The sequence below is a fragment of the Podarcis filfolensis genome (assembly GCF_964270895.1).
Source record: "Podarcis filfolensis genome assembly, chromosome: 3".
Taxonomy (NCBI): Eukaryota; Metazoa; Chordata; class Lepidosauria; order Squamata; family Lacertidae; genus Podarcis; species Podarcis filfolensis.
Genome location: NC_139606.1, coordinates 85,739,539 through 85,756,359, shown reverse-complemented (window position 1 = coordinate 85,756,359; position 16,821 = coordinate 85,739,539). Strand labels below are relative to the sequence as shown.

The window sequence follows — 16,821 nt, the reverse complement described above, 5'->3', positions numbered from 1 at the left end:
CTGGAGATGCTGACTTCATCGCAGCCTCTTCAGTATTGGTAGTGCACACTTTGAGCCCAGAAACAGATCAGAAGCCTCTGTAACAGTTGAGATGCATACTCCACAAAACATGGCCTGATTCTAAACATGCCAATGCGTTCTGCTCCAATTTAAATTTCCTGATAGTCTTCAAAGGCAGCTCCCAGTAATCCTGTCTAGATGGGGGTAACTGTGCCCAGATCCACTCTCCCCTTGTAGGTGGTACTCTCAGGGGAATAGTCATGCGAATAAACAGTCTGGTTGTGTTTTAAAGTTTGTGGGCTAGGCCTGTAGTTTTTAGGGTCTATGGGCAACATTCAACTAAGTTTTACTCAGAGTGCACCCATTGAAATTAATGAACATAACTTAAGTTACAGTCTTTAATTGAAGTGGGTCAACTCTGAGTAAAATTTAGTTGAATACCATTATTTGAGTATTGTCTTTATCTTCATTTACCTTTTTCAGTTTTTCTCATGACTGTGTATGTGTATAATTAATGACTACAGCTGATGACCTCTAGCTACAACAGTTTCTATCACCCTTTGCTGTTGGCCATGCTAGTTAGAATTGTTTGCAGTTGTTGTCCAACAACTTCTGGAGGTTGTCAGTTTGAAGACTTATGTATCAATTAAAAATATTTATTTGGGTATCCTAATGTAATTCTAATTCAGCTGTCATAGCTCAGTTGGTAGAGCATGAGACTCTTAATCATAGGGTTGTGGGTTAAGCCCACATTGGGCAAAATATTCCTCTATTGCAGGAGTTGGACTAGATGACCCTTGCAGTCCCTTTCAACTCTATGATTCTCTCAAAGTAGGGAACCCATATCCATTAGTGTTTGTGGACACATAAATTTGCTGCAGCCTGTGGGACAGAAAAACAATGCAGTACAGATTCATATTCATCCCTGTGCGAAAAAGAGGGACAGGAAAAAGGTGAAATTATACGCTATGCACTCTCATACTGGGCCAAACCGTTGTGCAAGCAAACTTCTAATGATAGCACTCTTGACATGAAACCTAACTCTGTAAAAACACAGATTTATAGAAAAGAAATCTGTTTGGCAGCTGCCTTATTACTCTCCAAGTAAACAGCAAATGTGATAATTAATTTTGAGTTGCAGATAAGTAAGCATAGCTATTTTGACTCCATGTCTGCAGGTTATGAGATGACAGTGCTGAGACAAATGTGTTGATTAAGTGGAGCGTAGCTGCCATGCTGAAGTAACACTGCTGAACCTCTAGGTTTAATACTTAGTAAATCCTGAATTCTTATGAATGCCTATGTGCAAGCAATTTTTATGAGAAATAAGCTTTGTATGTCCTATGGAGAGGTGTAGCAGGGAATCCTTGTCAGTTCCATTAGTACATGATTTGGCTTATACTGAAAAATATATAACAAAGTTTTCCAAATAGAAGACTTCCAGGGATACTGAGAAATGTACTGTTGAACAAATCTGTGCAAAACATTTGTTCTGCTTTGAGTTTTCCTTAGCTTTGACTTAGGAACTGAATAAAGCATACAAGCAGCAATGGATAAAATCTGAAATAATCCACATTGGAAATATTCCTTGTTCCCTGTTCCATAGCAGACTCTTGACCTGATGTGTTAAGGATTGCTCCTAGCAAGCCTAACAAAGCAGGTTAAGCAGTTCTCCTTCCGCTTCTCCTGAGCTTGTTGAGGGATTAAAAACAAGGTAATAATATGTATACATATCAGTCCAAACTCTTTAACCTAAAAATGAATACAAACCCATATACAGTCTTGAAGTGTAATCCCATGCATGCTTTAGTTGGAAGTAAATCCCACTTTGTTCAACAAACTTACTCCCTAGCATGTTTGTTTAGGATTAGAGCATTAGAGTAGGACTTCTAATGGTTCCCTAAGTATGGGATAGAGTTTGAATATATATGAGATAATGAATAATTTGCTGATGGACAGCAATGAAGCAAATTAAATGTATTTTGCAAGAAAAGTGCATGTATTAATCATCCTAATCTTCCTTCATTTGAAAAGCAACAGTAAATGTTCACTTGTTACCATTACCATTCCTTCATAACTCTGAAACACATGTATGAAAACAAACCCGATTGCTGCAGCACTGTTGAAGGAAAATGACTGAAACTGGAAATCGTAGATAGGTTGCTTTAGTACTCTTGCCAAAACTTTGATTCTCATCAGAGGTGGACAATCTGTTGTGTATCTGCCATCTTCAGCCCTGTTTAAGGTTTAATTATCTTCCATCTGCTTGAGTTGCTCTGGAGGACCTTAGAGATACTGAAAAATAACCACACTCTCTTTCTAGCAGTACCCCCTGAGAGTTTGGATAAAGACGGTTGTCTGCTGTGCCCTTATCAGTTTGGAGGATCGGGCTGACTTTGCATTTTAAAAATGACTTTTAAAGAGAAACATTGGTAGGGGACAGGGAGAGGCACACATCTAAAATTTTGGCCTTCCATTCAGATATGATTTTTATGAAGTGTGACATGAGCTGTCATTGGCCCTGTGCCATGACCTGGAACGGAAGGCTTTAAACCAATTAGGCCTTCTTACACTGTTTCCTATAACCATACAATTGCTATTAAGCTACTTTATTATTTGTTGTCTGACAGTAATCCTTGTAGACAGTAATTTATCAAGTGCTGCCTCTTGGGGCAATGCTGCAGGGTAGAGGAATGTTTCTCTGGGTTCCTTAATTTCTCAAGTCCACATCTTTTAGATCTCACTTAATGGAGCCATACTTCTGAATTACACAACTGTGTCATGACTATCTAATTAAAATATTTCTATAGCCAGAGGACAGAACTTATTTATCTTTCCTTTGGTCATCACCTAGCTACTTGAGGTGTTTTATAAATGACAATATAATAGAGTATAATTACAGGTATTTCTTATTGTACTATCTACCATCAGCCTCATCTCCTACTTCAGTCTCTGTGTGTATGTGTGTGTACCTTCTATTTCACAAGTCCTTTTAATATGTAAAATGAAACAAGGAACTCATTATTCTGTCGTATATTACTTGAAACAATTAGAAGTTGGATAGTACTAAGACAGAGGCACATAGATATTGATATAAATATAGAGTGCACTAATAGTATACAAAATAGGGTTGATAAACCTTTTAAAACTCAAGGGCCACATTCCTTCATGTCCAGTTCACTGAGGGTTGCATGTTAGTGGTGAGCAGGCCTACCTGTGCACACTCTCACTCACACACTCTGCCCTTTACTCCTTCTCTCACTGTGTGCTCTCTGCAGTTCCTTTTATACACTTGAGAAGACCATTTCTCAGTGTAGGGAGAAGAATATGAGCAGGAGCGAAGCAGAAATCGCTCCCTGTGTAGACTGCCAGCTTGCTCTGATACCCAAAGACACCAGAAGTAAAACATTAGGACATTCAGAAAGGGTCCAAATGGTCCCAGCTGTACCCTGCTGCAGCCAAAATACAGGTGGGGACAAGAACACCACTAGGAAAGATACCCAATGGCCTCACTTTGTTCAGCAGTTTGGTTCTTCTTCTTGGTGGCAGTGATGCTGCCATCAGTAAAATGGGTCTGGGGGCTAATGTGCCATTCTGAAATGCTTGATAGGTTGGATAAGGCTGGTGGATCCCTGCAGTGGTGGACCTTGGGGTCTCAGTAATGCCAAAATCCCCCCCATCTCATGTTCCATTCTAAATAATAGTTGTGGTATCCCCTACTGTGCCCCCAAGGCTCCGCACTCACTGCAACTGAACTGGTTGTGCTCCCCTAAATACGCCTCTGTTGCCTGTCCCTTATCACTGTTGCAAGACCCCACTTTCTCTGCTGGAGTGCCATTGCATGTCATATCCCAAGTTTCAGTTATTCAGTATAAAAAAGATACTTTCAGACAACTTGTGAAAGCAAACCTTCTATATAAAGGTAGCTGTAGATTTCGAAGGGCCTTTGGGCAAGACATCCTCTGCCAGACCTCCCTCCTACAGTGAGTCTGCTCCTAACTGCAGCAGGTCTAGGGGGAGCTTTGGCCCACAACAGATTCACAACCAAAGCTACAAGTTAGACATCTAGAGGGACTTGCGTGCTTTTCCACTCTTCTTGCCTCGTATGCTAGCGCTCTTGAGCATAAAAAATATTTTTTTCACAGGTAAGTATTCCATAATATAATTTCTCTGCTGCAGCTTGAGGTGGTACAGACTAGCTCTTCATCTATGGTTTGTAAGAACTGTGCCTGTTCGATTCCTAAAAGAGAAGTGACATTGGATCACAATTTTTTTATGATTATGATTATTTATTTATTTATTCCCCGGCCATCTGGCTGGGTTTCCCCAGCCACTCTAGGCGGCTTCCAACAAAATATTAAAATACAAATACAAAGCAGTGTATTTAAGCCGTTTGGGTGCCATTGAAATACAGGAGAGTAAACTGGTTTGGATTTGGCTGAAAGTAACCTAATGATAGTCATGTGCATTGCAGAGTTTGAATGTTATGTCAGGCATGGATCTTGTATTCCACCTTGAGTAATTTCCCTTTGGAATGGCAGCCTAAAAAAATTACTGTAAGAATAATTTATTAATTTGATTTTTTCCTGAATTTGGACTTTGCTTCTTCAGAGTTTTCCCAAAGCTCTTGCTGCCTTCCTTTGCATCCAAACTGTATATAAAAATGCAATTTTTGTCATAATGTGTTTAGTCTTTGGAGAAAAAAAAGGAATAATTTCATTGGGAGTTGAAACTGTGCCACAGAAACAAATGGTTCAAGCTTCCTCAAGGATAATTAAAACAAAACTGATAAATTAGAGATTCACTGCTTGGAGACCATGGTATATGAATTGTTTAAATAAATGCATGAAATAAACTTGGTGGTAAGCAGAGTTAATGGTTGTTTTTTTAAAACCTGAGTAGTGATAACTAAAAGAAAAGGAGCAAAACAAAATCACAGTCATCTTCACAATGGACACAGGAAGGCCCCAGTGAAAATATAAAGCTGGTGAATTTTGAAAATATATTTTTTTCCATTCCAGTTGAAGAACTTGCTAATTGATGAGAGTAAAATTTTATAAAATAGAGTAGTGTATCTCAAGCTATCTCTCCCTATCACTCACTTTTAAAATGTTATGGAGTCTAGAAAATGTCCCCAAATACCCACAGAAAACCCAGTAGATAAAAGTGTGGCTGAAAACCTCCTAAATTTCCATCAGAAGATTTCATTTTTAGTTAAGCTAAGGTTTTAAACATTGCTAGCATGATAAACAGCACTGAAGTTAAAAGTTATATCATCTTTAATGGAGGATTATGTGGAAGAGCTGAAAAATTGCTCTTAACATGTCACATTTGATGAATAGAAACTTGTTAATTTAATAATACTTCTTCTTTCACTTTGGATGACAGGGTATTCTATTCAAATGATTTTTGTTAGTTATCTTTTCGAGCTCAGCAGAGATGGCATGTTGTACTCCACTTGGGATTTTCCAGAACTTTTATTAGTAGCTTCAGCTGTTCATTAACCTCTGAACTCCCGCTCTCCCTTTAGAGAATGAGGGGAACAGATTGATTCAAGGTTAATGCTTGTTTATAGAAGGTGATGTCTCAGAGGTAATACAAAGGGTGAATAGGCCACTGTTAGCAAGAAGTGTTCCATCTGACTTTGCCGAAGTATTAAGAATTGCAAGCTGTGCAGCCAGGAGTGAAGTTCACAGGTATCTTTGTTAAACAAAAAATGCTCAAATAACTTTAAGTAAGAGTTTAACAGCAAGGGCTGAGATCCAAAGGATCATGTGTGTGTTTCCCAACATATCCCAGCCTGCACTTTTTCTGAACACTATAAAATCCACTCCTGAAGTTTGGGAGCCCCCCCACCACCACCAAAGCAAGATACAATGTGACACAAATATTTCTAGTTGAGGTTGGGTGGGGTGGCAGCAATCCTTCCCTCTGTGAACAAAAGAGTTTTCTACTCATACATGGAACTGGATTCAAACCATAGAAGCCATTGTGTGTTTCAAGTGATAATGTGGAATGTGAATAAGGGCATGACAAAAGACAGAGGTTCATTTTTGCAGGTGAGGAGGATTGATTTATTGAGTTTGTCTTTGATGTATAAAACCTTTCATTATGATGAAAACCTACTGAATAATATGTCTTCAGTGAAAAATGGAAGCCTGGGTTTTGTAGGGGTTTTTGTAGTTTTGAAGTGTGGGTGTATAATGGACATGTTAATGGTGTTGAATTAAATAGCCTTCAGTTTTTGTTTGCTTGGAAATCAAATGCAATCATGTTGTGTGTTTTTTTAAAGAATAAGCCTGCTACATTTATTGAGGTTGCATGGGGAAAAAGGCTCCAGCTACAGCTCCCCCTAACCACTCATTTACATCTCTGCTAATACCACTTTAGTGCAGGTACTAGATATAATGTGTGACAAGTCATTGTGCTTGCTACTGTCAGGTGGCTCTGGGGTGAGTGTTAGACTGCTTTCCACTTGGTGGGATATTTTCTACCCCAAATCTATTTTTTCAGCAAACCTCTGGGGATTGAGAATTGCATTGGGCCCCAAATAAGGTGCCTTCACCCAGAGGAGATAATTAAAACTGATCCTTAACATAGTTACTTCTAGCATAATTGTTATTCCAAGGCATGACGTAGACTTTCCACATTTTCTTAACTTCTGCATTATTTATTCCCTTGTAGGTACATCAGAATAGTTGGAACACACAACACAGTGAACAAAGTTTTCCATATCGTGGCTTTTGAATGCATGTTCACCAACAAAACCTTCACTCTTGAGAAAGGCCTGATAGGTAAGTGATATGACAGAGCAAATAATGCAAATGTTAGCCATGAAAACAGAATATAAATTTATGCCAACTCTTCAACTCATTATAGTGTGTTAATAGCATTGCTGTGTGTCTAGTGGGGTGGAGTGTTCAAGTATATGTCACCATTTAATTGCAGTTCCCATTATGAAAAAAGATCATATAATCATAGTAATGTTGGTGTGTAAAAATGTAGGTGACTCCATAGTCTAAATGTCTAATGCCTTCAATGTGCAGGTCTTTGTCTGTGTCTGCCTTCACATTTCCTATATCTGTATGATATTATGATACACCATAGCCTCATTCAGGTGTTTGCTATCTTTGCAAAAGAATAAGTGGGGAGGGGAGTATGGATGATCACAGTAGCTCCATGTACCCCCCCCCCCCAATTTTGATTTAAACAAGGGCTTGGGTAGCTCAGTTGGTTAGAGCATGGTTCATGATAATGCCAAGGTGGCAAGTTTGATCCCCATATTTGACAGCTGCAGATTCCTGCAGTGCAAGGGGTTGGACTTGATGACCCTCAGGATCCCTTCCAACCCTACGATTCTATGATTCCAAGGTAGCAGAAATCCGAATAGGTCTAGCATCAGTTTTTGGCCTTATGCCAAGAACTATATTGTGCTAGGTAGTAATTGCCAAAAGGGCATATGTGGACTTCCTAGGCTGCTTTGTAACATCAGTGTGGAAGATTAGAATTTGTGGTGCTTTGCTGGCTCAGTAATCATTGCTCTTCATCATAAATAATTATTTGCTGATGTAACAGATCATCAATTCAGACTCTCAGATAAATCAGGTTCTTAATCATAATTTCTTTTCAAGGTTGTCCAGTGCTGTTAAAGACCCTTAGTTTCTAATAGCAGCCCTGGACTGGCTTTCTGTGTTTGCTGACTTGAATGAGAGCAATCACGTTCAGTGCACAATAACTGTTTCCTTTATAGGTGCAAAATCCTGATATTGCAAAACCACTGCAGCTTAAGGTTGTAAAGTCTTAAATGTTTCTTTTATAGCAAACATTAAATGGTGAGATACCCTTTCAAAAGCAGTGTTGGATTTTGTTAAGAATAACAATATATTAAAAGTGTGCCATTATCTGTAGGGAAAACCGAGCATTTAAATGCCATGTAGCCATGTCTAAAATATATTTGAATTCTGCCCTGATGATTATCAGAGCAACTTCCTTTTTTATTGACTAATAAATAGTGTATAAAAATGTGACTTGGTTTTAAGTACCTTACTTCAAGGTATTCTTCAAGCATTCTGTGAGCTTTAGCTTCTTGAAACTTCACCTTCTTTATTAACACAGGAAAATATCAAATATTTGTTTGACCACCATTGATTGAGGTAGATGGGACCTCAGGTTTGTGTTCAGCTGTGTTCTATAGGAGTTGGAGATACTGAACATGTCACTATTCCAAATATAAAAGCCTGCTTAGATCAGACCAGTGGCTCATCTAGTCCAGCATTCTGTTCTTAAAATGGCCAACCAGATGATGGTGATGATTAATTAAAATTTTATACCACCCTACATCCAAAGATCACAGGGTGGTTTACAATGTAAAACACCAAAATCCATAACATAATAACAGAGAAATCCTGTATACCTGAAGGAACGTCTCCGCCACCATGATTTAGCTTGGACACTGATGTCCAGCTCCGAGGGCCTTCTGGCAGTTTCCTCACTGCTAAAAGTGAAGTTACAGGGAACCAGGCATTATTTTTACTTGTTAGTATTGTTAATTATATTATCCTTGGTGATCTTGCGTGGGCTCAGAACTAGCTTTCTGGTGCATTCTTAGTTGATATCCATCTTCCCTCCACAAGAAAACAGCATGTGTTTCATCAGTGACAAACTTCCTCCAATCCCAGTCTTTTTCACCTAGAGTGTATCACTGTGAGAATGTGATTTCAGGGAGTAAAGAGAATTTTAGCCTATTGTGGCAGAATTCTAACCCTTGAAGATGGAGGGAAGATTTCTGTTCTCATCCTGAAGCAAAGTTCTTAACCCGAGGTATTATTTCTGGGTTAGTGGAGTTTGTAACCTGAAGTGTATGTAACCCGAGGTACCACTGTACTTAGAAATAGTAAGGGAACTGTATGCAGCTTCCAGTAGTCAAAATAACTCCACATGGCTTAGACCCTTTGCTTACCCACCAGCTTGTGACAAAATGACATTGGAACAGAAGTTTAAAATTCTTTGCATGTGTGCACACATATGGTAGAACAAAACCAGTTAATAAAAACAGTTAATATATGCAGATTATATTACAAATTCCCCGAAGCAGAACTTAAAGAAATAACAAAAGAATATGCTAATTTATTTTTTGTTTAAACCATTAGGATATATCAAAGAAAGTAGAAATTTTAAAAGTAATTGGGTTACAGTAAATAGGGGCAAGATGGGGAGAGGCGAAGAAATAAACAGAATGGTAGTATTTTACAACTGTATAGTAAAATGTACAAGCAGCCTATGTTGCATCTTGTCTTGTGAGTGACTTTGGTAAACCTGGGCACCAAGTATGTCATAGTTTTATATCTGTTTAGATTTTTGTTCTATTAAAGAAAAGTTCAGTCTAAAGTAGGAATAAGTGTACTAATGTATGACCAGAATAACTGGGTCCAGAACTAATGGTGGATATATTGCTGTCCCACGATTACATTAAAGATGGCAATGGGAAAAGCAGAATAATGAGTTTATATTAATAATGTGCTGAGGAAATTTACCCTGACCCCCCTCGGCAGAGCATGGTAATCACATAGTAGGCTATGTAAATGCTTATTAAAAAGTTAGGTCATATCCATACCACAGCTCTTATAAGTTACTCCCTCTCCTCTGATTTCTAGCGATGAGTAGTGCTGTAGTCCTGTGGGCAGCTCTTTCAACCCTTTCACAGATACTCAAAATACTAGAACCTTTGATGTCTTGGTAAAATCTGCTTGTTTATACAAATATACAAGTTGAGCAGAAGAGAGCAGACATATCCAGAAGACGGCACAGGGTTTTAAGGCAGTAACAGTTCGCAACAGCATTCCCCCAACCCAACTGCGTTCTCTCAGGTCAACTGCAGAAGTACAGTTGATCTCTATTGTAGACTGTGCTCAAAATTGTTAAGCTTATTTTGTTTAGCCCCTACTTAACCATTTGTGGGGCATCACAAATGACATCGGTAAGCACCTCTGAATACCAATGCAGCCAAAGTCCAAGAGAGAGATGGTCATTTTGTACCTTCAAAAAGTATGCTTATAAAATTAGCACCTTTCTTATTAAGAAACCAAATAAATATTGGTTTAATATTGGTTTGCTCATCAGCAATGCTTAGCCTTTTTAGAATGTCAATTGTTTAAATTTCACTTTGAAAGCCACCTATGATAGAGAATGAATCTGTTATTCAGCTAATTCTTCAAACAAACCAGATCAATGAAAGACTTCACAGGCTACATTATTTAATCTCTCTTTTTTAGTCATTTTCAGTTGTATCAAGTAACTGTACATATATATGGGGATCATTTGTCAGATGTATTATATTACCTTGCTATAGCATCTACATAATGGTCATTCCTGTATACTGAAGATTAGAAGCTGTGCAAACAAGTAATAAAAATGAAGGATTGATAATAGCAATTTTATGTTGCTGTGCCTTACATGCAGTGTTATCAAGACAAGTCATTACCTGCCATTTTCTGACATTTACCAAATAATACAGTGACACACCACTATAAGCCTTGTCCAAGAATTGCTGTTCAGCATTTAACTCATTATTCAAAGGTGAACAGGCAAACATATATGGTTCATCTAAGACAAACCCTTTGCATAAATCCTAACACTTGGCAGAAAAAAAATTGTATACTTAGGTTGAAACCAGACATTATGGGTTATATGTGACTACTGCTGTAAACAGCACCCCTAAATTGTGGTTAGTTCACACAAACTATTGTAAACCATAGTTAATGATATACTGTGATTACACCTTTCTAGTCTGTTCTTCTCTTCCTTGCTAGCATGTGGAATAAACAAAGCACAATCTCTGGCATAGTATTTAATCTGAACCAGGGATTATGGTTTGTTTCACTCCCAAGAAACTATAGCCTGTAACCACAGTTTGTTGCCTTATAAATCGTGGTTGTTGGAGCAAAACAAGCCAATATCCCTGGCTCAGTCATAACATTATGTCAAGGATTGCAGTTTCTTTCCACCATATGCTAGCAAGGAGAAAACAAAGAGCCTAGAAAAACAAGGTTCGCAGTAAACCATTAGGTATAGTTTACCATGACATCTAAGTTGGGCCCCTAACTGAGACAATACCATTGATACTGGAAACAGTATTTTTAAACTACAGTATGCAGAAGTCCTCTCAATAGTGTGTTCAGAGCAGATAAATGCGACCTCATTGTAGTAATGAGCCAAATTAGACTATTTTGGGTTATGGTGACATACGCATTCAAGTCTTATTTTTAATATTAAATTAAGTGATATTACTGAATAAATAGCGTATGAAATACTCTGCAATGTAGTTTTAGAGCTAAGGGTATAATTTTCTTCGTTGTTTGCAACTGGGTACTTTTTGTTCAACAGTCACACATAAAGAATGCATTAGATGAGTCACTTGTGCAGAATGGCATAAATATTGTATTTAATATGAAGTTAGAATGCTGAAGAAAACAAAAACAATATGATTATATTAATGCTTTAATGACATGCAGCCAGAGACTTATTTACAAATCTGAGTCTGAGGTGTAGTTTTATAATTCAAATCAAAATAAACAAGTTTTCTTAGCAAGCTAGATATTTGTTCACAGTTCTTATGCTGAGCCTCAGAAAGTCATGACATTGGGGGGTGGGGAGTGCTGCTGCTGCTGCTGAAACAACATAGCCCAGTCTCAAAATTTCCCTTTATTTCTGAATTCTCTGAAGGCAGAGCTTAATTTGAATCAGATGAGAGACTTCAAATCACTATTCAGTATCAGGGCTCAACTCTTGGAGATATGAAAAAGAGTGGTTTTCAGCATATTCAGAGTGTGTCATGTAATGGTAGAATATTCGTAATTACAGCCCCACATCTGGTAATAAACGAGGAATGGGTTTTCAACACTAAAGATTTTATTTTTATTTTTTTAATTATTTTTATTCAATTTCCAATACAAGATTTAAACATACATTTTCAATATTATCACAAATACATAATTTTGACTTCCTTCAGCTCATCCGCGAATCTTCCGTTTTCTAATCTTCTATCCGCAATTCTAAATTTAACATTGCCTTTTATTTTAAATAAACCTATTCCCTTATTCCCTTTTTTACAGTGTTTCTAATATTATTTCTTCACAAAACTTCCTGTAAACCCACAAACATTATTTACGTATCACAAATGCTTTTCGTATAGTCCACAAATTTGCTCCAGTCCTAGACTGGAACACTAAAGATTTTAATATGCAGTGATGTTTGAGATTTTCTGAGAAGCAGAATGTCAATCCCCAAAATAAAATATTTGATCCCTGTCATATGCATTTTACATATCAAACATTGTGTGGGAGGTAAGGGGAAACCGAGTGCACACCAGGGGAAACATTGCTCTGTTTGGTCATAGTCTTTCTATCTCCTTTCCTCTGAAATGGCTTCTGAGTTTTTCCCCACCCATGCCTGGCAGTGGACAGATATGTGGGCAGCTGGCTTGGGGTAAGCGGATGAGCACTTTCTGTGCCTAAGAGTCTACTTTTCCATTCTTGTCAGTACTGTGAAGCCTATTATTACGGAGGAAGTTCCATAGGAGGGTCCATAGGAAGTTGTGCCACTTACTTCTCAGACATAAAAAGGACACAAAGGAACAGGGTATCATGTTGTACAGCAGCCTGAGCAATATTACTTTTAAGGATTGTCTTACGTGCCTACTCAACCTCTTTGATCTGCAGAACTAGTACCTTCACAAGTGCCATATAATGTCTTTTCGGCATCTGCTTGATGCAGCCACACAGAAAGACAGACTTATATGCTTTGGCAACTCCCAGGCACTATTGCTATACAGTTTTAGATGTCTGCTAAACACTTTTTTTTTTAAAAAAGGAAGCCTATCCATACACATAATTATTATCTGTTTATTATTGATCATTGTTTTATATTGTCCCTTATCTCTCTAAATAAATATTTTACTGTACTTGTGCTGCCATAGTCTTCCACTTGTATGATTGGAGAATTAGACTGGTATATTTACTTGCCTGAGTGTGAGTATCCCCTACAGTACTAATTATTGTAGTGCAAGAAGGCATGTTGTGCCTGGAGATGGTGGCAAGGAACCTTTCCCAAAGATTGGTGAATGAAAACATCAGCTGTGCTTCACTAACGTCTCACAGCTGTCCAATTTGTGTTAGTGAAAAAAGAGACTGGGTGCTGCTTATAAATTACCGTACCTTCTAGAATTCTGTGTTACTGGTTGCTCTTCCAAAAAAAGGAACCAAAAAAGGAAGTCCTATAGAAGCACAAAGGTTCAGTACGTTTCTTATGCTGCCTTGAGGGTTTTGGTTGTTGGAACTATTTCTTAGCAACGTTCCCCACCCCCCTTATATACAGAACTATGTGCATCTCTATCTTTCCAGGTTGCTTTCAGTTTATTGTCCCATCTTTGTACTACTTCATAACACTCCAAGGGACAAAACAGTGAGTAATGGGTGCAGAGCAGGCGATGGAGATAAAAAATTGGATGTCCTTGGTTATCCTCTAGGGAATGCTTCCCTGAACGATGAATCACTGTACCCTTATTTGTGCATCCTCTTGTGCCTTAGGAGAAATTGTTTAAAATGTCGGGTAAGGGAGAAGATGAATAAATAATCATTCATTTGTCTCTTGCTCAGTGGCAGTTATTATAAAAATCATTTAAACATCTAGCAAAGGGAAAAAATCAAATCAATTTCTTAGCAGTACACCTTGGTGTTGTGAAATATTACTGTGCCTTTCACTTAGTGAGGCATCCAGAAGGTGCTGTTCCCTTGTCCAGTTTAATGTCTTTTCTGCATGAAAGCCATTGCCACCCTGTTCTTTCTTTCCCCTTTAAAGGTTAGCTGTCTTTTAAATTTGCACAGGTTTTCCTAGCAACAGCTGTCGGCTTTTCAGTAAGCATACCCTTAGGAAATTATGAAAATTTTAAGACCATCTAAATAGTGCTGGGACTTCTCTTCTACAGTGAATATGAGATACATGGTCAGTTTTATTTACCACTATACATTTTTTCTCTGGATCTACAGACCTGTCTTCCTAGTTCATATTTGATTTCTTCTTTCCAGACCAGTAGCAAAAGCTGATCTCAGAGGCCTTTAAAGCACCTGTAGCTTTTGAAAGAAGGTTCCTCACTGAGTAGTTCATTAATTTCCACTTGTACATTCTCAGATTCGAAACCTCCATACTAGTAAACAGTAACACTGGACATTTATATTGTTTAATTCCAATATTCAAGGCACTTTACATTTTCTTTTAATGCAACAAAATATACAATAACAGCAAGAATGTACTACATTTATTGTTGGGCTGGCGGGGGCAGGTGGAACATAGCATTTATATTTAATGATTGTACATATTATGAAATCATTTCAATTTTTTCTTTTAATTCTTATGGAAAGTCCAGGATTATTATCTCCACATTGCAGGTAGGAATGAGATTCAGGGAATAGGCTTGTCAAAAGACACATAATGAGATCATAATTGACTTGAGGCTTAAAGAAGGGGAAATTGCTTAAAATCTCGGTGACTGAACTTTACTAGCTTTCTGGGAAACCTAGCCAGATGGGCGGGGTATAAATAGTAAATAATTAGTAGTAGTAGTAGTAGTAGTAGTAGTAGTAGTAATTTTGTACTGCAGGGATGGGGAACCTCATGCCCAGGGGCACAAATGCAACCCTCCAGACCTCTCTGTCTGGCCCACAGGACTCTGCCCAGACTCTACCTCTTCTTGGCCCCGCTTTCCTTGAATGACTTTGCCTGGCTGAATTATGTTCTTGAACTGTAATAGCTTATCCACAACTCCGCTTCCAGTAGTATTTCAGTTGCACCTTGATGTCATTTTGTTTGGTCCAGTCATTTCTTATTTCCACCCACGTTATGTTTGTCATAGTCACTTAACTTCCTTATTAAGTTCCTTAAAAAAAAAATCTCAGGCACATCTCTGGGTTAAGTCTGTAGACCTACAGCAGTAAAAATTACCAGGCCAAAAAGAAAAGAAAAAAAACAGTGAGGATGGGACCCACTCTCATATCATCAGAGTGACTTGAATGTATGACTGGGAGCCAGGAAGCCATACTTGGCACTTAATCTAGTTCTCACAGAGCCAGAAATGGATGCACCTATCCCTAAAGTTGCTACAACATACTCAATGGCAGACAGACCTTCCTCAGACTGCTTTGTGGTAAATGTATTGATGCTATCTAAACTGATCTTTTGTTTACTTCCCTAAGAATGCAGAAATCTTAGATTAAAGGTACTGTTCAACTGTGGCATTTGGAAATTTTTCTTAAGGACTAACAGGACTGCCTTTGTACTCGATTTCAATAACTCAAGAGTCTAGGATAAACTCCCACCCCACTTCCAAAGGCAGCATGGATTTTATTGCCAAGACACGGTCAAACTAGACCTGATAGGAAAATAATGTTTCTTGTTCATGTGTTTATGCATAAAGCGAAGAGCAGTGTTTATGTCTTACTTTAACGTGAAAAACTAATATTCACTAGATGTATAAATGGGCAGACTTGGCGAAAGGCAGCTTACAATGTTCCTAAAATGCAGGGGGTGAAGGTTCAGATCCCCTAACCTGCATGCTGCTTTTCATGTTTTTGGTTTTTTTGTATGTGTGAATTGGACCGGCATATGAATCAACAAACATGGTTGTCTCTGTTGCATCTATTTTGACCCACAAGCATTAAAAAAATAACAATAGTGCTCTACTTGAACATTTCTTAATTTGCTAGAAGGAATAAGTACTGCCATTGGGGTTCTCTTTGTGTGGGGCTGAATAATAGTGAGGAGATACCTTCAAATTTGGTTTAGCAGTCGTAACCCCAGTGATCCTGAGTCAAATAACATCCCCTGACTTTTAAAAAGTAGTAATATTAGAAAGAAACTAAGGTGGAAAATACTCAGGAGAAGATATATGCCTGAGCGCAATTTTTCCCTTCACTCGTTTTTCATCAGGTATCATTGGAGACAGTAAAATTACATGTCATCTTATCTTCAAGTATAGTTAATATAGATAGTCTTTAGGTCATGTCCTGGAAATAACACTGCCTTTTAAAACTTTTTTTGTGTCAAAATCAAATATATTGGCAATCTGTTGGCCATAACCTGTTACAGGATAAGAGTCAGGAAGAGTAACACACAAATCATATCCTTCTCCCTCACCCCCTGCGGTTCCCGCTGCTGTTTCTGCCTTGGTCCATTTTAAAATTCTGCTTGCTTCCAGAATGTCTGCATTTTGTTAGCATGTATCATTTTACATTCTATGGCAACAATATGCTAAACTTGGGCAGAACTGTTACGTGCACAAAGAATGAGAACAGTAATTTTCATCCTTGTATCCCATTCTTGTTTTTCTTTTCTCTTGCAGCATGCATTACCTAGCTAGTTGAAGGACAGAAGAAAAAATGCAGAAAAACATAGAAACAAGATACTGTTGGTTTTGGCAGTCCACTTTTATAAACAAAGTGACACAAATTGAGGCAGAAATTCCTCAGGGATAAGAGAAGGGAACCAAAAGACTGAAAATGCAGCACAGAGCAAAGTCCCTTCCAGATGGTGTTTTAAATAAATTTATCAGGCGGGTATGAAAGACGATAATGAACATTCAGAATGGGGAGTGGCAGCCTTCCCTTGGGAGCCGAAACAACATGGTACTTTCTGTACATTGCAATTATTTGATTGCTGTCTAATTTCCCAGTGTGCAAAACAGTACAAAATCAATTTCTGTCGTTAATACAGCATATATCAATAACTTTATTAGAGAATGGCAAGTTGAACAATTGCTTTGGTAAATAAATA

General features: G+C 38.0%; 1 protein-coding gene across 5 annotated transcripts in view; it reads left to right on the top strand.

Annotated features, from left to right (window-relative positions):
* The window catches only part of BTBD9 (BTB domain containing 9), a 150,461-nt gene that overhangs the window by 74,692 nt on the left and 58,948 nt on the right, over window positions 1-16,821 (top strand). For all 5 annotated transcript variants that reach the window (XM_083604543.1, XM_083604541.1, XM_083604540.1 and 2 more), the window contains one exon: window positions 6,685-6,794. In XM_083604543.1, coding sequence (XP_083460669.1) covers window positions 6,685-6,794 — 110 coding nt within the window. The remainder of the gene's footprint in view (window positions 1-6,684; window positions 6,795-16,821) is intronic.